Below are 22,374 nucleotides of genomic sequence, written 5' to 3' on the forward strand. Positions count from 1 at the left end.
GTACGGCCCCCCTTTATCAGTGCATACATTGGTACGGCCCCCCGTTATCCATGTACACATGGGTACGGCCCCCCATTATCAGTGCATACATTGGTACGGCCCCCCCGTTATCAGTGCATACATTGGTAAGGCCCCCCGTTATCCGTGTACACATGGGTATGCCCCTCGTTATCAGTGCATACATTACTACGGCCTCCCGTTATCCATGTACACATGGGTACGGCCCCCCGTTATCCGTGTACAAATGGGTACGATCCGCTGTTATCCGTGTACACATGGGTACGGCCTCCCCTTATCCGTGTACACATGGGTACGGCCCCCCGTTGTCAGTGCATACATTGGTACGGCCCCCCGTTATCTGTGTACACATGGGTACGACCCCCCCGTTATCAATGCATACATTGGTAAGGCCCCCCGTTATCCATGTACACATGGGTATGCCCCCCGTTATCAGTGCATACATTACTACGGCCTCCCGTTATCAGTGTACAAATGGGTACGATCCGCCGTTATCCGTGTACACATGGGTAAGGCCCCCCGTTATCCGTGTACACATGGGTATGACCCCCCGTTATCCGTGTACACATGGGTACGGCCCCCCGTTATCCGTGTACACATGGGTACGGCCCCCCCCCTTATCAGTGCATACATTGTTACAGCTCCCCTTTATCCGTGTACACATGGGTACGGCCCCCCGTTATCCGTGTACACATGGGTACGGCCCCCCGTTATCCGTGTACACATGGGTACGGCCCCCCGTTATCCGTGTACACATGGGTTCGGCCCCCCGTTATCAGTGCATACATTGGTACGGCCCCCCGTTATCTGTGTACACATGAGTACGGCCCCGCCGTTATCAGTGCACACATTGGTACAGCCCCCCGTTATCAGTGCATACATTGGTAAGGCCCCCCGTTATCCGTGTACACATGGGTATGCCCCCCGTTATCAGTGCATACATTGGTACGGCCCCTCCGTTATCAGTGCACACATTGGTACAGCCCCCCGTTATCAGTGCACACATTGGTACGGTCCCCCCCGTTATCAGTGCACACATTGGTACAGCCCCCCGTTATCAGTGCATACATTGGTACGGCCCCTCCGTTATCAGTGCACACATTGGTACAGCCCCCCGTTATCAGTGCACACATTGGTACGGTCCCCCCCGTTATCAGTGCACACATTGGTACAGCCCCCCGTTATCAGTGCATACATTGGTACGGCCCCATACACACTGGTGGTTCGGTTCCGCTCACGTCTCCTGGCTGTATGGGGGGTGCAGGATACAGCAGTAGGTTATGACATGGGGGGATGTCGGGTGGGACTGTAGCCCCCTGTGTAATTGCTCTTGTCATTGAGCTATATTACACTTGGGTTGGATAATGTTACAAGCTCAGACCAGAGGGAGGAATAGCACAGGAATTGGGGGCAATTTGTTGCAGAGCCCCCAGGGGTCGGAGGTCGCCCGGGGGATGATTACAAGGGCACCTTAAGTGTAATTTAAAGGCTCAGATTGAGACAAATGGTCAGTGCTGGATCATTGGAGGAAATGGTGCTGGCCGGCGGCGGGGCCCGGGGCCATGTGTACTGTATAAACATCCACTGCAGCACAGAGGAAAGTCTCTGCTCTCTATTTATTTAAGGGTTTTAGAGATTAGGAAAAGTCATAAAATATAACTGTAAGGTATAAATACATGTAAAGCTCGGCCTCACGGTGGAGCCTCACACTGATGCCTCACGCTGGTGCCTCACGCTGGTACCCGCGCCACAGATCTCCGGCTCCTCCTGTGCTTGGCATCCACTACACGGCGAGTGCTGATCATAGGCGTCTATGCTTGTTATTGGCATAGTAATGCCATTTTACGTCAGCTGGAAGGTGATGTATGTTGTAATTTTTACCAGCGGAGGCCAGCCTGTTCCCTCTATGCCCCATCTACCGGTGGAGGCCAGCCCATCCCTCTATGCCCCATCTACCGGTGGAGGCCAGCCCGTCCCTCTATGCCCCATCTACCAGTGGAGGCCAGCCCGTCCCTCTATGCCCCATCTACCGGTGGAGGACCTGCCCTAGTGTTGGGAGTACCCATTTAAACTTCATTTCCAGCAGCCTGGAGGAGCATTTTAATTGTAAGCTCCTTGGACTACTTGTGCTCACTGTTCTCTGTCTCCTGGGTTCTCTGTCTCTGCGGTTCTCTGTCTCCGCGGTTCTCTGTCTCCTGGGTTCTCGGTCTCTGCGGTTCTCGGTCTCTGCGGTTCTCGGTCTCTGCGATTCTCGGTCTCTGCGATTCTCGGTCTCCGCGGTTCTCTGTCTCCTGGGTTCTCTGTCTCTGCGGTTCTCTGTCTCTGCGGTTCTCTGTCTCTGCGGTTCTCTGTCTCTGTGGTTCTCGATCTCTGTGGTTCTCGATCTCTGCGGTTCTCGATCTCTGCGGTTCTCGGTCTCTGCAGTTCTCGGTCTCTGCGGTTCTCTGTCTCTGCTGTTCTCTGTCTCTGCGGTTCTCTGTCTCCTCTGTTGTCGGTCTCTGCGGTTCTCTGTCTCTGCGGTTCTCTGTTTCTGTGGTTCTCTGTCTCTGCGGTTCTCGGTCTCAGCGGTTCTGTGTCTCCTGGGTTCTCGGTCTCTGTGGTTCTCGGTCTCCGCTTTTCTCGGTCTCCGCGGTTCTCGGTCTCCGCGGTTCTCGGTCTCTGCGGTTCTCTGTCTCTGCAGTTCTCGGTCTCCGCGGTTCTCTGTCTCCTCTGTTCTCTGTCTCTGCGGTTCTCTGTCTCTGCAGTTCTCGGTCTCTGCGGTTCTTGGTCTCTGTGGTTCTTGGTCTCTGTGGTTCTCGGTCTCTGCGGTTCTCGGTCTCTGCAGTTCTCGGTCTCTGCGGTTCTCGGTCTCCGCGGTTCTCGGTCTCCTCTGTTCTCTGTCTCTGCGGTTCTCTGTCTCTGCAGTTCTCGGTCTCTGCAGTTCTTGGTCTCTGTGGTTCTCGGTCCCTGCGGTTCTCTGTCTCCTCTGTTCTCTGTCTCTGCAGTTCTCGGTCTCCGCGGTTCTCTGTCTCTGCAGTTCTCGGTCTCCGCGGTTCTCTGTCTCTGCAGTTCTCTGTCTCTGCAGTTCTTGGTCTCTGCGGTTCTTGGTCTCTGTGGTTCTCGGTCCCTGCGGTTCTCTGTCTCCTGGGTTCTTTGTCTCCTCTGTTCTCTGTCTCCTGGGTTCTCTGTCTCTGCAGTTCTCGGTCTCCGCGGTTCTCTGTCTCCGCGGTTCTCTGTCTCCTCTGTTCTCTGTCTCTGCGGTTCTCTGTCTCCTCTGTTCTCTGTCTCTGCGGTTCTCTGTCTCTGCGGTTCTCGGTCTCTGCGGTTCTCGGTCTCTGCGGTTCTCGGTCTCTGCAGTTCTCTGTCTCTGCGGTTCTCTGTCTCCTCTGTTCTCTGTCTCTGCGGTTCTCTGTCTCTGCGGTTCTCGGTCTCTGCGGTTCTCGGTCTCTGCGGTTCTCGGTCTCTGCAGTTCTCTGTCTCTGCGGTTCTCTGTCTCTGCGGTTCTCTGTCTCTGCGGTTCTCGGTCTCTTCGGTTCTCGGTCTCTGCAGTTCTCGGTCTCTGCAGTTCTCGGTCTCTGCAGTTCTTGGTCTCTGTGGTTCTCGGTCCCTGCGGTTCTCTGTCTCCTGGGTTCTTTGTCTCCTCTGTTCTCGGTCTCCGCGATTCTCTGTCTTTGCGGTTCTCGGTCTCTGCGGTTCTCTGTCTCTGCAGTTCTCGGTCTCTGCGGTTCTTGGTCTCTGTGGTTCTCGGTCCCTGCGGTTCTCTGTCTCCTCTGTTCTCTGTCTCCTCTGTTCTCGGTCTCTGCGGTTCTCTGTCTCTGCGGTTCTCTGTCTCTGCGGTTCTTGGTCTCTGCAGTTCTTGGTCTCTGCGGTTCTTGGTCTCTGTGGTTCTCGGTCCCTGCGGTTCTCTGTCTCCTGGGTTCTTTGTCTCCTCTGTCTCTGCGGTTCTCTGTCTCTGCGGTTCTCTGTCTCTGCAGTTCTCGGTCTCTGCGGTTCTTGGTCTCTGTGGTTCTCGGTCTCTGTGGTTCTTGGTCTCTGTGGTTCTCGGTCCCTGCGGTTCTCTGTCTCCTCTGTTCTCGGTCTCTGCAGTTCTTGGTCTCTGCGGTTCTTGGTCTCTGTGGTTCTCGGTCCCTGCGGTTCTCTGTCTCCTGGGCTCTTTGTCTCCTCTGTTCTCGGTCTCTGCGGTTCTCTGTCTCTGCGGTTCTCTGTCTCTGCGGTTCTCTGTCTCTGCGGTTCTCGGTCTCTGCGGTTCTTGGTCTCTGCAGTTCTCGGTCTCTGCGGTTCTTGGTCTCTGTGGTTCTCGGTCCCTGCGGTTCTCTGTCTCCTGGGTTCTTTGTCTCCTCTGTTCTCGGTCTCTGCGGTTCTCTGTCTCTGCGGTTCTCTGCGGTTCTCTGTCTCTGCAGTTCTTGGTCTCTGCAGTTCTTGGTCTCTGCAGTTCTTGGTCTCTGCGGTTCTTGGTCTCTGCGGTTCTTGGTCTCTGTGGTTCTCGGTCCCTGCGGTTCTCTGTCTCCTGGGTTCTTTGTCTCCTCTGTTCTCGGTCTCCGCGGTTCTCGGTCTCTGCGGTTCTCTGTCTCTGCGGTTCTCGGTCTCTGCGGTTCTTGGTCTCTGTGGTTCTCGGTCCCTGCGGTTCTCTGTCTCCTCTGTTCTCTGTCTCCTGGGTTCTTTGTCTCCTCTGTTCTCGGTCTCCGCGGTTCTCGGTCTCTGCGGTTCTCTGTCTCTGCGGTTCTCGGTCTCTGCGGTTCTTGGTCTCTGTGGTTCTCGGTCCCTGCGGTTCTCTGTCTCCTGGGTTCTTTGTCTCCTCTGTTCTCGGTCTCTGCGGTTCTTGGTCTCTGTGGTTCTCGGTCCCTGCGGTTCTCTGTCTCCTGGGTTCTTTGTCTCCTCTGTTCTCGGTCCCTGCGGTTCTCTGTCTCCTGGGTTCTTTGTCTCCTCTGTTCTCGGTCCCTGCGGTTCTCTGTCTCCTGGGTTCTTTGTCTCCTCTGTTCTCGGTCTCTGCGGTTCTCTGTCTCTGTGGTTCTCGGTCTTTGCGGTTCTCTGTCTCTGCAGTTCTCGGTCTCTGCGGTTCTTGGTCTCTGTGGTTCTCGGTCCCTGCGGTTCTCTGTCTCCTGGGTTCTTTGTCTCCTCTGTTCTCTGTCTCCTCTGTTCTCGGTCTCCTCTGTTCTCGGTCTCCTCTGTTCTCGGTCTCCTCTGTTCTCGGTCTCCTCTGTTCTCTGTCTCTGCGGTTCTCTGTCTCTGCAGTTCTCGGTCTCTGCGGTTCTTGGTCTCTGTGGTTCTCGGTCCCTGCGGTTCTCTGTCTCCTCTGTTCTCTGTCTCCTCTGTTCTCGGTCTCTGCGGTTCTCTGTCTCTGCGGTTCTCTGTCTCTGCAGTTCTTGGTCTCTGCGGTTCTTGGTCTCTGTGGTTCTCGGTCCCTGCGGTTCTCTGTCTCCTGGGTTCTTTGTCTCCTCTGTTCTCTGTCTCTGCGGTTCTCTGTCTCTGCGGTTCTCTGTCTCTGCAGTTCTCGGTCTCTGCGGTTCTTGGTCTCTGTGGTTCTCGGTCTCTGTGGTTCTTGGTCTCTGTGGTTCTCGGTCCCTGCGGTTCTCTGTCTCCTCTGTTCTCTGTCTCCTCTGTTCTCGGTCTCTGCAGTTCTTGGTCTCTGCGGTTCTTGGTCTCTGTGGTTCTCGGTCCCTGCGGTTCTCTGTCTCCTGGGCTCTTTGTCTCCTCTGTTCTCGGTCTCTGCGGTTCTCTGTCTCTGCGGTTCTCTGTCTCTGCGGTTCTCTGTCTCTGCGGTTCTCGGTCTCTGCGGTTCTTGGTCTCTGCAGTTCTCGGTCTCTGCGGTTCTTGGTCTCTGTGGTTCTCGGTCCCTGCGGTTCTCTGTCTCCTGGGTTCTTTGTCTCCTCTGTTCTCGGTCTCTGCGGTTCTCTGTCTCTGCGGTTCTCTGTCTCTGCGGTTCTCTGTCTCTGCAGTTCTTGGTCTCTGCAGTTCTTGGTCTCTGCAGTTCTTGGTCTCTGCAGTTCTTGGTCTCTGCGGTTCTTGGTCTCTGTGGTTCTCGGTCCCTGCGGTTCTCTGTCTCCTGGGTTCTTTGTCTCCTCTGTTCTCGGTCTCCGCGGTTCTCGGTCTCTGCGGTTCTCTGTCTCTGCGGTTCTCGGTCTCTGCGGTTCTTGGTCTCTGTGGTTCTCGGTCCCTGCGGTTCTCTGTCTCCTCTGTTCTCTGTCTCCTGGGTTCTTTGTCTCCTCTGTTCTCGGTCTCCGCGGTTCTCGGTCTCTGCGGTTCTCTGTCTCTGCGGTTCTCGGTCTCTGCGGTTCTTGGTCTCTGTGGTTCTCGGTCCCTGCGGTTCTCTGTCTCCTGGGTTCTTTGTCTCCTCTGTTCTCGGTCTCTGCGGTTCTTGGTCTCTGTGGTTCTCGGTCCCTGCGGTTCTCTGTCTCCTGGGTTCTTTGTCTCCTCTGTTCTCGGTCCCTGCGGTTCTCTGTCTCCTGGGTTCTTTGTCTCCTCTGTTCTCGGTCCCTGCGGTTCTCTGTCTCCTGGGTTCTTTGTCTCCTCTGTTCTCGGTCTCTGCGGTTCTCTGTCTCTGTGGTTCTCGGTCTTTGCGGTTCTCTGTCTCTGCAGTTCTCGGTCTCTGCGGTTCTTGGTCTCTGTGGTTCTCGGTCCCTGCGGTTCTCTGTCTCCTGGGTTCTTTGTCTCCTCTGTTCTCTGTCTCCTCTGTTCTCGGTCTCCTCTGTTCTCGGTCTCCTCTGTTCTCGGTCTCCTCTGTTCTCGGTCTCCTCTGTTCTCTGTCTCTGCGGTTCTCTGTCTCTGCAGTTCTCGGTCTCTGCGGTTCTTGGTCTCTGTGGTTCTCGGTCCCTGCGGTTCTCTGTCTCCTGGGTTCTTTGTCTCCTCTGTTCTCGGTCTCCGCGGTTCTCTGTCTCTGCGGTTCTCGGTCTTTGCGGTTCTCTGTCTCTGCAGTTCTCGGTCTCTGCGGTTCTTGGTCTCTGTGGTTCTCGGTCCCTGCGGTTCTCTGTCTCCTGGGTTCTTTGTCTCCTCTGTTCTCGGTCTCCGCGGTTCTCTGTCTCTGCGGTTCTCGGTCTTTGCGGTTCTCTGTCTCTGCAGTTCTCGGTCTCTGCGGTTCTTGGTCTCTGTGGTTCTCGGTCCCTGCGGTTCTCTGTCTCCTGGGTTCTTTGTCTCCTCTGTTCTCGGTCTCCGCGGTTCTCGGTCTCCGCGGTTCTTGGTCTCTGTGGTTCTCGGTCTCTGCAGTTCTCGGTCTCTGCGGTTCTTGGTCTCTGCGGTTCTTGGTCTCTGCGGTTCTCGGTCTCTGCAGTTCTCGGTCTCTGCGGTTCTTGGTCTCTGTGGTTCTCGGTCCCTGCGGTTCTCTGTCTCCTGGGTTCTTTGTCTCCTCTGTTCTCGGTCTCCACGGTTCTCTGTCCTATGGTAAAAGTTGCAGCTCATGAACCGTAACCACTCACTGGAGACCCCAACCTGGAATTACTCAACTTTTGACCTTATGGTTTTGAAGCCGAACAAATCCCCCCTAACAAAATGCTGAGGAGCAGTGCGGCGCGTTCCAGCAGCCAGAGCCGCTGCTTTATAGGCTGTTACAATGACGGCTTCAGTTTCATAGCCGACTCGCTGTTTTCTTTAGCCGTAACTATTTTTTTTTTTTTAACAAACACCTGAATTATTTTTCTCCAACTTCCCGGCGTTTTCCCATAGATTCCTTCCCAGCGTTCCCCGGCCAATACAAACGTCTGGCGTTTCCAGGATCTTACTCTGCGGTCATCCCCGTAATTCAGCCCGTCAGATATGCAAAAAATCCTAGCGCGCCCGTGGGGTTTATGAGAGCGGCCATATTGTAGCAGCGCTCCAGGACCTGCGATTTATGGACCTGCGAGCACTTCTGGATTTTACAGTAGAGAGATCGTGTTTCACGTTGGATCAGGCGTCCGCGTGTAACTCACACGATGACGGACCTGCATTAACGCTGCAGCCTGACGCTGATCTCCATGTGTCTCCGGTTACATTTATCCTGGCAGCTAAATCGCAGCAAACTTTCAATTTTTGTCTAGAATTTCTGCTAAAAAATATCAACTAAAAGACAATGTAGAAAGCATATGTTTGTGGATGGGAGTTAAAGGCGTCCATTTTATTAATGGGTAATGTGTGGATTCCACCTGTGCCATAAACAGTTTTTGTTTCGTGTCCATCTTAGTGCTGATGTGGGCAACTCTGCACAGAATCAAGAGTCCTTCAGCACTCTTCTCATTAGGTGGAGGGAACTGAGCATGTGTGTCCTCCAGCACTCTGCTCATTAGGTGGAGGGGACTGAGCGTGTGTGTCCTCCAGCACTCGGTTCATTAGGTGGAGGGGACTGAGCGTGTGTGTCCTCGAGCACTCTGCTCACTGGGTTTAGAGGACTGAGAGTGTGTGTCCTCCAGCACTCAGCTCATTAGGTGGTGACTGAGTGTGTGTGTGTCATCCAGCACTCGACTCATTAGGTGGAGGGGGATGAGCATGTGTGTCCTCCAGCACTCAACTCATTAGGTGGAGGTGACTGAGCGTGTGTGTCCTCCAGCACTCGGCTCATTACGTGGAGGGGACTGAGCGTGTGTGTTCTCAGTGACTCTGCTCATTAGGTGGAGGGGGATGAGCGTGTGTGTCCTCCAGCACTCGGCTCATTGGGTGGAGGGGACTGAGCGTGTGTGTTCTTCGGGACTCCGCTCATTAGGTGGAGAGGACTGAGCGTGTGTGTTCTCCGTGACTCAGCTCATTAGGAGGGGACTGAGCGTGTGTGTCCTCCAGCACTTGGCTCATTAGGTGGAGGGAACTGAGCATGTGTGTCCTCCAGCACTCGACTCATTAGGTGGAGGTGACTGAACGTGCGTGTCCTCCAGCACTCGGTTCATTAGGTGGAGGGGACTGAGCGTGTGTGTCCTCCAGCACTTGGCTCATTGAGTGGAGGGGGCTGAGTGTGTATGTTCTCCAGCATTCGGCTCATTGGGTGGAGGGGACTGAGTGTGTGTGTCCTCCAGCACTCGGCTCATTGAGTGGAGGGGGCTGAGTGTGTGTGTCCTCCAGCACTTGGCTCATTGAGTGGAGGGGGCTGAGTGTGTGTGTCTTCCAGCACTCGGCTCATTGGGTGGAGGGGACTGAGTGTGTGTGTCCTCCAGCACTTGGCTCATTGAGTGGAGGGGGCTGAGTTTGTGTGTTCTCCAGCACTCTACTCATTAGGTGGAGGGGACTCAGCGTGTGTTTCCTCCAGCACTCTGCTCATTAGGTGGAGGGGACTGAGCATGTGTGTCCTCCAGCACTCGACTCATTAGGTGGAGGTGACGGAGCTTGCGTGTCCTCCAGCACTCGGTTCATTAGGTGGAGGGGACTGAGCGTGTGTGTCCTCCATCACTCGGTTCATTGGGTGGAGGGGACTGAGCGTGCGTATCCTCCAGCACTCGATTCATTAGGTGGAGGGGACTGACCGTGTGTGTCCTCTAGCACTCGACTCATTAGGTGGAGGGGGATGAGCGTGCTTGTTCTCCAGCACTCGGTTCATTAGGTGGAGGGGACTGAGCGTGCGTATCCTCCAGCACTCGATTCATTAGGTGGAGGGGACTGAGCGTGTGTGTCCTCTAGCACTCGACTCATTAGGTGGAGGGGGATGAGCGTGCTTGTTCTCCAGCACTCGGTTCATTAGGTGGAGGGGACTGAGCGTGTGTGTCCTCCAGCACTCTGCTTATTAGGTGGAGGGGACTGAGCGTGTGTGTCCTCCAGCACTCGGCTCATTAGGTGGAGGAGACTGAGCATGTGTGTCCTCCAGCACTCGGCTCATTAGGTGGAGGAGACTGAGCATGTGTGTCCTCCAGCACTTGGCTCATTAGGTGGAGGGGACTGAGCGTGTGTGTCCTCCAGCACTCGGCTCATTAGGTGGAGGGGACTGAGCGTGCGTGTCCTCCAGCACTTAGCGCATTACGTGGATGTGCACATTGCTATACACTGCGAACACTAGGTGGCGCCATACTAAATAAATTCATGATCTATGAAGTGAATATAGGATTAATGCTTGCAAATGATGAGGACCTTTCCCTCCATGATTTGGTGTTTCCCAGCTGTTGTCTGTAAACCCTGACCTTCACTTTGTATTTTTCAGAGGGCTTGAGCTGCATGAACAAAGACCACGGATGTGGGCACATCTGCAGGGAGACCCCGAGAGGCGGCGTGGCGTGTGACTGCAGACCCGGATTTGAACTTGCAAAGAACCAACGAGATTGTATCTGTGAGTTTCTGGGGTCGGGGCGGTAAAGGCTAAGAAGGTTTATTCAGTTATCCCGAGTACCTTCTTCTTATTCTCAAGACCTTTGTTTGCTGTCAGTGACTGGAGACGTGTTGTTACAGTTGTATCACAAATCTCACCCCGATACTGAGACTTTGCTACAATGTTTCAGTGCAGCTAGGGCTCAATTCTCATATTTGCAGTGTATTCTCATTGTATCAGACTTTCCTGTCTGTATCTGCTGCTCCGCAAACAGATAAGTGGCGCCTTCTCTCCGCTGATCTCCATGTCCAGCACTGGAGGCCCGGACTTCCTCGCTGCGGCCTTCCTCTATTATCAGTGCAGCACTGATCTGATTTCTGCTGTTTTGTCCACAAACTCTCCGACTTTCTATACTTTCGGATCACGCTGACTCCTGATTGGTCGGCTCATTGTCTTATGTCTCCTTGTTTCTAGATTTTGACTCATAACGTTTTATTTCAATAAACAAACGAGTAAATTTCAGCTCCAAAAATCCATCAAAACAAGAAGTCTGAGGCGCCTGGCCTGTCGCCGGCAGCTTTGCTCCATCATGCTCACGTCCAGCAGTCATTCCTCTGCCCAGAAATTCCCCTTCATGTGGATCGCTGCGTCCATTGGGCGGGGGGCCGTTATATAAACTGCTGGAGATCGGGGTCAGGGCGGGAGGCTCAGGTTTCAGCGCCTCCAACTGTAATTAATGGGCAGATTTCATAAACATAAAACCACAAAATCCAGCGAAATGTAATCAGTATATAGTGAGAGGTTCTGCAGCGTCCTAATACACTGAGTCTCCCTGATCTCTGCTTGCTGTCAGTGAATGGTAGCATATTGATGCTCGCGTGCACTGATTGAATATAGATCTTACACTTCTCAGTCCTCATTCACACAGACCTCAGTGGACCAGCCGCTCCGGGCGCTCGGACTCCACAGCCGCTCCGGGCGCTCGGACTCCACAGCCGCTCCGGGCGCTCGGACTCCACAGCCGCTCCGGGCGCTCGGACTCCACAGCCGCTCCGGGCGCTCGGACTCCACAGCCGCTCCGGGCGCTCGGACTCCACAGCCGCTCCGGGCGCTCGGACTCCACAGCCGCTCCGGGCGCTCGGACTCCACAGCCGCTCCGGGCGCTCGGACTCCACAGCCGCTCCGGGCGCTCGGACTCCACAGCCGATCCCGGCGCTCGGACTCCACAGCCGATCCCGGCGCTCGGACTCCACAGCCGATCCCGGCGCTCGGACTCCACAGCCGATCCCGGCGCTCGGACTCCACAGCCGATCCCGGCGCTCGGACTCCACAGCCGATCCCGGCGCTCGGACTCCACAGCCGATCCCGGCGCTCGGACTCCACAGCCGATCCCGGCGCTCGGACTCCACAGCCTCATATATCGCTATGAGAAACCCACAGCCGCCCCGTGCAGGACATGGAGGAGTATTGTTGGATATAAAATAAGTCTCGGGTTCTCATGCTGGGTGTTTAATAATGGACATTTTTATTCATTGATCGCAAGCTGGAAAATAGGGAGCAAGTAAAAGTAAAGTTTATTAGACAGTGGTAGAACTTTCCATTGCATATTGATTTATTAACAGAAAACTAGAAAACCCCTTTAAATTGTTTCAAAGTGGCCAGGAAATGTGAGTTGTGAAACCAGACGATCGTTCTTTGATTCTGACCCCTATCGGTGTTCCCTTCACAGTGACCTGTAATCATGGAAATGGTGCTTGTCAACATGTATGTAACGATACAGACACCAGGCCCGTCTGCATGTGCCACCCAAAGTACAGCCTGCAATCTGATGGCAAGACCTGCATTGGTAATTACTATTGTGTCACTAAAGCCCATCACATAATACAGTATTGATCCTGAGTTACCTCCTGTATTATACTCCAGAGCTGCACTCACTATTCTGCTGGTGCAGTCACTGTGTACATACATTACATTACTGATCCTGAGTTACATCCTGTATTATACTCCAGAGCTGCACTCACTATTCTGCTGGTGCAGTCACTGTGTACATACATTACATTACTGATCCTGAGTTACATCCTGTATTATACTCCAGAGCTGCACTCACTATTCTGCTGGTGCAGTCACTGTGTACATACATTACATTACTGATCCTGATTTACATCCTGTATTATACTCCAGAGCAGCACTCACTATTCTGCTGGTGCAGTCACTGTGTACATACATTACATTACTGATCCTGAGTTACATCCTGTATTATACTCCAGAGCTGCGCTCACTATTCTGCTGGTGCAGTCACTGTGTACATTCATTACATTATTGATCCTGAGTTACCTCCTGTATTATACTCCAGAGCTGCACTCACTCTTCTGCTGGTGCAGTCACTGTGTACATACATTACATTACTGATCCTGAGTTACATCCTGTATTATACTCCAGAGCTGCACTCACTATTCTGCTGGTGCAGTCAGTGTATACATACATTACATTGCTGATCCTGAGTTACATCCTGTATTATACTCCAGAGCTTCACTCACTATTCTGCTGGTGCAGTCACTGTGTACATACATTACATTACTGATCCTGAGTTACATCCTGTATTATACTCCAGAGCTGCACTCACTATTCTGCTGGTGCAGTCACTGTGTACATACATTACATTACTGATCCTGAGTTACCTCCTGTATTATACTCCAGAGCTGCACTCACTATTCTGCTGGTGCAGTCACTGTGTACATACATTACATTACTGATCCTGAGTTACTTCCTGTATTATACTCCAGAGCTGCACTCACTATTCTGCTGGTGCAGTCACTGTGTACATACATTACATTACTGATCCTGAGTTATATCCTGTGTTATACCCCAGAGCTGCACTCACTATTCTGCTGGTGCAGTCACTGTGTACATACATTACATTACTGATCCTGAGTTACCTCCTGTATTATACTCCAGAGCTGCACTCACTATTCTGCTGGTGCATTCACTGTGTACATACATTACATTACTGATCCGGAGTTACATCCTGTATTATACTCCAGAGCTGCACTCACTATTCTGCTGGTGCAGTCACTGTGTACATACATTACATTACTGATCCTGAGTTACATCCTGTATTATACTCCAGAGCTGCACTCACTATTCTGCTGGTGCAGTCACTGTGTACACACATTACATTACTGATCCTGAGTTACATCCTGTATTATACTCCAGAGCTGCACTCACTATTCTGCTGGTGCAGTCACTGTGTACACACATTACATTACTGATCCTGAGTTACATCCTGTATTATACTCCAGAGCTGCACTCACTATTCTGCTGGTGCAGTCACTGTGTACATACATTACTGATCGTGAGTTACATTCTGTATTATACTCCAGAGCTGCACTCACTATTCTGCTGGTGCAGTCACTGTGTACATACATTACATTACTGATCCTGAGTTATGTGTACATACATTACATTACTGATCCTGAGTTACATCCTGTATTATACTCCAGAGCTGCACTCACTATTCTGCTGGTGCAGTCACTGTGTACATACATTACATTACTGATCCTGAGTTACATCCTGTATTATACTCCAGAGCTGCACTCACTATTCTGCTGGTGCAGTCACTGTGTACATACATTACATTACTGATCCTGAGTTACATCCTGTATTATACTCCAGAGCTGCACTCACTGTTCTGCTGGTGCAGTCACTGTGTACATACATTACTGATCGTGAGTTACATTCTGTATTATACTCCAGAGCTGCACTCACTATTCTGCTGGTGCAGTCACTGTGTACATACATTACATTACTGATCCTGAGTTACATCCTGTATTATACTCCAGAGCTGCACTCACTATTCTGCTGGTTCTGTCACTGTGTACATACATTACATTACTGATCCTGAGTTACATCCTGTATTATCCTCCAGAGCTGCACTCACTATTCTGCTGGTGCAGTCACTGTGTACATACATTACATTACTGATCCTGAGTTACCTCCTGTATTATACTCCAGAGCTGCACTCACTATTCTGCTGGTGCAGTCACTGTGTACACACATTACATTACTGATCCTGAGTTACATCCTGTATTATACTCCAGAGCTGCACTCACTATTCTGCTGGTGCAGTCACTGTGTACATACATTACATTACTGATCCTGAGTTACATCCTGTATTATACTCCAGAGCTGCACTCACTATTCTGCTGGTGCAGTCACTGTGTACATACATTACATTACTGATCCTGAGTTACATCCAGTATTATACTCCAGAGCTGCACTCACTATTCTGCTGGTGGAGTCACTGTGTACATACATTACATTACTGATCCTGAGTTACATCCTGTATTATACTCCAGAGCTGCACTCACTATTCTGCTGGTGCAGTCACTGTGTACATACATTACATTACTGATCCTGAGTTACCTCCTGTATTATACTCCAGAGCTGCACTCACTATTCTGCTGGTGCAGTCACTGTGTACATACATTACATTACTGATCCTGAGTTACCTCCTGTATTATACTCCAGAGCTGCACTCACTATTCTGCTGGTGCAGTCACTGTGTACATACATTACATTACTGATCCTGAGTTACCTCCTGTATTATACTCCAGAGCTGCACTCACTATTCTGCTGGTGCAGTCACTGTGTACATACATTACATTACTGATCCTGAGTTACATCCTGTATTATACTCCAGAGCTGCACTCACTATTCTGCTGGTGCAGTCACTGTGTACATACATTACATTACTGATCCTGAGTTACATCCTGTATTATACTCCAGAGCTGCACTCACTATTCTGCTGGTGCAGTCACTGTGTACATACATTACATTACTGATCCTGAGTTACATCCTGTATTATACTCCAGAGCTGCACTCACTATTCTGCTGGTGCAGTCACTGTGTACATACATTACATTACTGATCCTGAGTTACATACTGTACTATACTCCAGAGCTGCACTCACTATTCTGCTGGTGCAGTCACTGTGTACATACATTACATTACTGATCCTGAGTTACCTCCTACATTATACTCCAGAGCTGCACTCACTATTCTGCTGGTGCAGTCACTGTGTACATACATTACTGATCGTGAGTTACCTCCTGTATTATACTCCAGAGCTGCACTCACTATTCTGCTGGTGCAGTCACTGTGTACATACATTACATTACTGATCCTGAGTTACCTCCTGTATTATACTCCAGAGCTGCACTCACTATTCTGCTGGTGCAGTCACTGTGTACATACATTACATTACTGATCCTGAGTTACATCCTGTATTATACTTCAGAGCTGCACTCACTATTCTGCTGGTGCAGTCACTGTGTACATACATTACATTACTGATCCTGAGTTACATCCTGTATTATACTTCAGAGCTGGACTCACTATTCTGCTGGTGCAGTCACTGTGTACATACATTACATTACTGATCCTGAGTTACATCCTGTAGATCTTTTATTATAAAAATGAAAAACATAACAATAATAATAACAGAAACATAACAAAATTAATAACCAGAAAATAAACAATGTAATGAACTGGTCCAGCCGCTCCCTCTCTCCTCACACACATATTATACATATATACACAATAATAATTACCTACACTGTGACATCTGGTCCAGTTACCAAACAAAAAATAACAATATAATAAACAATAACCGACAAATTATATACAAACTAATATATACATTCTTTTTTTTTAAATAAATAAAATAAATACTAACTATACAAATATATACAAGACAAAACAAAACCCCCCACACTGGAGCCCACCAGTCCCTCCCCGGCACTGACCTGAGAGCTGGTCCTGCGTCTCATGCCTCAGTCCAACGTCCATAGGACGGATCAGGCAGTGCCAGTTATTCCCCCAAATAACCAGTGTCCCACAAGATGAACCCACCTCCCCCCTTTTCCCTCCACCCAACCTAACACCTCCACCCAAACCCATATATACAATATATACAGAAACAAACAATACAATAACCACAACTGACAAAGCCCAAGTTCGGCGCCTGCAGCCCTACATCACTGTCTACTGATCAATAAAACAAAAATCTATGGTGTCAGCAGCAGCCCCCCACCAGGAGAGGAGACGAGCAGACTAGGGCACACTAAAAGAAAAGCCCCTCCAGAGGAGAGCGGCCCTCCGTGTACCCAGTCTCTCATACTCCAGAGAACGCACCTTCACCAGGTCACCGAGTATGGTCCTAAACACATCGTCCACTGGGAGGATTTTCCGCTGCGTCGATACTAAGCACCGTGCGTTCCACGTGTGATACCTAACCACTGCGCTAACTAGAAATAAGGTGCAGCGGTCCCGACCACCCAGGTCTCCGAATGCTCCATAGGCCCATTCCGCATAAGAGAGACCGGCCAGCCGGGGCCAGCCAATGGAGGCGCCCACCCTGTTGTACACCTCTGTGTTAAAGGGACAACGAAGCAGGAAGTGGTCCATGCTTTCAAGCATGGTACCACAATGCTCCTGAGGACAGTTCCTGTCCTCAGAGCTCCTACACTTCAGATTGTCCCTCACACAGTTTCCCATGGAAGCAGCGCCAAGCCAAGTCCCAAACCTTCGAGGGGATCCTGATAGAATTCAAAAGATGCAGACCCACCCCAAGATCCCGACTTGGGCAATCCCTGAGCGCCAGAGGCCTCTGAAAATGGGTCAACAGAACCCTTTTGTCAAGGAGCTTCCTTGGCAGAGTCCTGACCTCCCACATTCCCAGACCCCACCGGCGAATTACCTTCAGAACCACGGTAGCGTAAGCCGGGAGATGTCCATGCGGTGTGCGGAGATCCTTCACTTGCCCTCCTGTCTCCCATTCCTGGAAGAAAGGCTGAAACCATCCCTTACAGGAGAATACCCACGGAGGAGCCCTCTCTTTCCAGAGGTTTGCAATATTGATCTTAATGAAGGTATTCACAAGGAATACCACAGGGTTGACCATACCCAACCCTCCTAGTCTCCTCGTACGGTAAGTAACCTCCCTCTTGACCAGGTTCAGTCTATTCCCCCATAACAGTTGAAAGAACAAACTGTAGACCCGAGTCCAGAGAGGCTCTGGCAAGATGCACACACTGCCCAGATAGATCAGCAAAGGGAGCAGGTAAGTTTTGATCAGGTTTACCCTTTCCCTTAGGGTCAAAGACCAACCCTTCCATTGGTTCACCTTCTGAGTGGCGATCTCTAGCCTGCTGTCCCAATTTTGTTTGGGGTAATCCCCCTGGCCAAATTCGATGCCAAGAACTTTTGCAGAGACTTTGGATTCTGGAAGGGTGTCCGGGAGATCAAAACCAGGATCTCCTCCTCCCAGCCAGAGACTCTCACACTTATCCCGGTTGATCTTAGACCCGGATGCCTCCGAGTAGCGATTTACCTCTGACATCAGCCATTCTGCCTCCCCATCAGAGGAAACAAAAACGGTGACGTCATCGGCATACGCCACCACTCTCAGAGTGGCTTCCGGTGCTGCCCGGTCCATCCCGATCCCAGCTAACGGTCCACGCTCCACCCTCCTAAGAAGTGGGTCAATCAAAAACGCGTACAGTAGCGGGCTCAAGGGACAACCCTGGCGAACACCACACCCAACCTCAAAAGAGCTGCCAATCCAACCGTTCACAAGCGGGAAACTCTCTGCCCCAGCGTACAAGGTCTTAAGCCAATCAACGAACCCCCCCGGCAGGCCATACCTCAGAAGGACAGACCAGAAGTACTCATGATTAACCCGATCAAACGCTTTTGCCTGGTCCAATGACAGCATGTACCCCTTCCAGTGGCCAGCCCTACCCTGCTCCACCACCTCTCGGACACAGAGTACAGCACTAATTGTACTGCGGCCCGGAACAGAGCAATGCTGGGCCCCCGAAAGGAGCTGGGGTGCAAATTTCACCAGCCGATTAAACAGCACCTTTGCCAAAACCTTCCTGTCTGCATTGAGAAGCGCTATGGGACGCCAATTCTCAATGCAAGATGGGTCCTTACCCTTTGACAAGATGATCAGGGCAGACCTCCTCATTGACTTTGGCAGAGTGCCCGAGGAAAGACACTCATTGAATACCTCAGTCAAGAGGGGAACCAAGGCGTCCTTAAAGGTCTTATAGAATTCAGATGTTAAGCCATCTGGACCGGGAGATTTCTTTAGGGCAAGCCCTTCAATCGCCAACTTAACTTCCTCTTCCCTGATCATCTCTGTCAAAACGCCAAGAGAGGGGTCTACCCCTGGTTCGGGGACGGCTTCAGCCAGAAAAGCCGACATCTCATCCCAATCCAGATCCCTCTTCCCCAAGAGGTGCGAGTAGAAGGATCTGACGACCTCCAGGATCCCCGATCTGGATCTTTTCAGGGACCCCGCAGTGTCAACCAGTCCTGTAACAACTTTACTATTCACTGACATCTTGCAGTTTCTGTAAGGGTCGGGCGAGCGGTACTTCCCGTAATCCCTCTCAAAAACCAAAGATGCGTGTCTATCATACTGACACCTCATTAGCAAAGATTTCACTCTGGAGATCTCCTCGCGGCTACCTCCAGTTGAGACAAGATGCTCGAGTTTCCTCCTCAGGCCCTGATACTGGCGATACCTGTCCAGGCTCCTGAGGCTCGAGAGCTGGCGGAAGAATCTCGCCACCCTTTTCTTGAACATCTCCCACCACTCTGACTTACTACTACAAAGATCCAGTAAGGGTACCTGGCTCTGAAGAAAATCCTCAAAGGACTGTCTTATCTCCGCTTCTTCCAAGAGAGACGAATTGAGCCTCCAAAAGCCTCTTCCCATCCGGGGGGTCTCTGTAACATTCAGGGAAAACAAAATCATACAGTGATCGGAGAACTCCACCTCAACAACAGATACTGCTGAAGAGACGGCTTCGTCCTTTAAATAAAACCTGTCTATCCTGGACCTACAGTTACCTCTATGATAGGTGAACCCCTCGTGGCCTGGGGTGTGCCGGATGTGGACATCCACCAGGCGAGCCTCACTAGCTATACTATTAAGGGCGACGCTATCATAAGTCAGCTTGTCTCTGGAACCTCCTCTATCCCGGGGCCTCGTGACAGTGTTGAAGTCCCCTCCAAAGACGACCTGCCGACTCGTAAAAAGGTAGGGCTTGATCCTCGTAAAGAGACACTTCCGGTCCCACTTAGATTGGGGACCATAGATGTTAATGAGCCGGAGCTCCTGTCCCTTCATGAGGACATCTAATATCAGGCACCTCCCCATTTCTAACTCAATAACCCGTCGGCATTCTACCGGTGCGGTAAAAAGGACCGCCACTCCGCTATACGGCTCGGCCGCAAGAGACCAATAGGAGGGCCCGAGTCTCCACTCCCTCTTAGCTATAAACACCTCTGCCATATTTGGCAGCCTGGTCTCTTGCAAAAAGAAAATGTCAGCTTCAACCCGGCTGAGAAAATCAAAGGCCGCCAATCTAGCCATATTTGACTTAATGCTGGCGACATTAATGGAAGCCAGCGTCAACGGAGTGGGTACCGCCATCATTGGTGATTGAGTTAGATGGCTTTCTTCTTCCCACTCCCCTTATCCTCTGCCTCAGACGAGGAATCCTTCCCCCTCTTTAATGACACAGAGGTGTCCATTCCCACATTTTTCCTTCTTTTCTCGTCCTCGTCTCCGGACTCTGGGCCAGTCCCTCCCCCCAAGGACCCTGCATCCCCAGGAGAAGGAGACTCGGCACCCCCTGTAAGCTCCGCTGAAGCCGGAACCTCACCCTCGGCCTCCTCCTCAGAGGAAGAGATGTTATCAAGGGCTTGGAACCGGTTAGAAAGACCAACTAGAGGGGAGTCAGTTTTACCTTCCTTAGGTACCTTGGTCAGAGCGGGAGAAGATGTTTTATCTCCCTTCTTTCTCTTCTTTTTGGTGCCGAGCTTACGCTTGTGCTCTAGCCACCGCTTATTATCCTCATCCATACTTTCATAATGGGAGGATTCTGAAGCAGAGGCAGTTACCTCCCTGTGGATCCTCCTGACCTCCTCCTCCAACTCATCATCCCTTGGGGCCTCAGCAGCAAGACTGGCATCCAGGACAGGGGCTGCCCCGGTAGTCTGGGGCTCGCCCCGCTCCCTCTCCTGTCTGCGCTTGTCTAGACGCCTCAGCTGGGTAGGCGTCTTTTTATTGCTTTTCTTCCCTGGCCCCTCAGCTCCCCCACCCCTGCTAGTCCCCTCCCCAGCAGAATCGGCCTCACGGCTTACTCCCACCGGGTTCTCGACTGCATTAGCGAAGGAGCGAGGACAACGGCTGAATGGGTGACCTAACTCACCACACAGGTGGCACCTAATCTCCACACAAGAGGTGGCAAGATGGCCGACACCCCCACACAACGCACATTTCTGCACGGTGCAGTTTGCACTGAAGTGTGTGGGGTCGCCGCACCTGTGACAGAGCTTCGGTTGCCCCTGGTAGAAGACCAGGATACGATCCCTACCCAGGAAGGCAGACGATGGAATGTGGGCAACCGTACCACCTGAACGCTTAAGTTTTACCATAAACGTCCAGGCCCCTGACCAGATACCAAACTCGTCGCGGTTTTTCTTTGGCATCTCCACCACCTCTCCATACCGACCAAGCCACGTCATGATGTCATAGCAAGAAAGCGACTCGTTACGAGTCATCACGGTCACTTTCTTGATCTGGTTTTGGCAAGACACTGCCTGAACGGCAAAGTCTCGCCAGCCGGGCTCATTTTTTGCCAGCTCATAATTCGCCCAGAAGAGCTCAAGCCCCTCCGGCCGAACAAAGCTGATATCAAACTCAGGCATGGAATAGGGATGTATCAAGGCGTAGATGTCAATCGCCTTGAAGGCCATCCTCAGCAGGAGCTCCACAACTTTAGACCTTGGAGGACATGCATCACTGCCCCTCCACCGAAGACGGACCACATTCCTACGCACACTGACTGGCCCGGCTGTTGGGAGGGACCACACTGTATCCCCCCCTTTTTGCTCTCGGAAGGCCCCGAGGCCATGCCTCTCTATCCAGAAGGATAGATCAACCTCTCGACCCTCTACCATTAGTGATCTCTCCCCCTTCTTTTGAGCCTCCAGAAGGCGCCGTTGCAACATGCCATCCCCAAAGCCCGGAGACGAGGAGGATGCCCTATTTGCCCCGGAGGTGACACTGGCATAACTCTGGACAGGTGTTGCCACCCCCGGGGGGGGGGGGGGGGCAACCGGACCAGTGACCACATCAGCCCGAACAGCAACACCATTACCCACCTCCATCTCACCCTCCACCAAACCAGCAACCACACCACTAGACAATGAATTATCCTCATTCACCTCCACCAACACATTCATTCCTGCTGTACCAGTAACAATGGCGGATGACATTTTGACCTCCGCATCAGGCACAAGGGGCTCAGTCACCTCCATAGAACTGGAGGCGACCTCACCCCCGGTCTTATGTGTGCCCTCCACATCATTGGTCGGTAATTTCCGCTGTTTGGCATTCGGAATAATGTGCCGCTGATCTTTAGATGCTGTTAGGCGCCGCTGATCTTTAGCATCAGGATCTTCTGGACCAGCGACGCCAACACAAAATAGCACTTTCGTGGGAGGACCGGAACGCTCAGCCCCGACAGCCCCCTCACACTGCCGCCGCTTCTCAACTAAGTGATCAGCGGCAACAGCATTCAGAGGCGCCGAGGCTACCGGAGCTGCCCCCGACACCGGGCTGCTCCCCCCTCCCACTGAGGAGCGCACCACAGCATCGTAGCCTGATGGAACGCCCGCCGCCGGGCCGCCCTCACTGTCCAGCCTCTCGGCTGATGCACCTCCTGCTGCGTCCCCACTACTACAAGCAGAGACGGAGCTCTGCGCCTCACTACCGCACTGTGCAATCTCCCCGCGCCTTTGCACCGGATCCACAGCAGAACCCGGGCTGGGCTGGGCAACGGGGCTTATACAGCGAGCTGAGCCTGCCGCCGACTCAGGGGGTACAGGGAGGGGGGCATATACGTATCTTACCGCCTCCTGCAGCTTTGGCTTGGTCTTCTTTGCCTTTTTGTGGCCCCCAGGTGCCTCTTCTGGTAGATCGTCACCAAGATGGACGTTTTGGAGGCACACTGGGGACTCCAGGAGCTTAATCTCCGCCATTAGCGCCCCTCCCTGGCCGCTGCTGTCACTGTCCTCCCCAGAGCCGGCAGAACTGCGACCGGATGTCA

General features: G+C 52.1%; 1 protein-coding gene across 5 annotated transcripts in view; it reads left to right on the top strand.

Moving 5' to 3' along the window:
* The window catches only part of SCUBE2 (signal peptide, CUB domain and EGF like domain containing 2), a 400,692-nt gene that overhangs the window by 41,223 nt on the left and 337,095 nt on the right, over nt 1–22,374 (top strand). For all 5 annotated transcript variants that reach the window (XM_073659017.1, XM_073659019.1, XM_073659018.1 and 2 more), the window contains exons 5-6: nt 10,082–10,207; nt 11,916–12,032. In XM_073659017.1, coding sequence (XP_073515118.1) covers nt 10,082–10,207; nt 11,916–12,032 — 243 coding nt within the window. The remainder of the gene's footprint in view (nt 1–10,081; nt 10,208–11,915; nt 12,033–22,374) is intronic.

Source organism: Phyllobates terribilis, unplaced genomic scaffold (assembly GCF_046119375.1).
Source record: "Phyllobates terribilis strain yellow unplaced genomic scaffold, ASM4611937v1 Scaffold_13__5_contigs__length_258822181, whole genome shotgun sequence".
NCBI lineage: Eukaryota > Metazoa > Chordata > Amphibia > Anura > Dendrobatidae > Phyllobates > Phyllobates terribilis.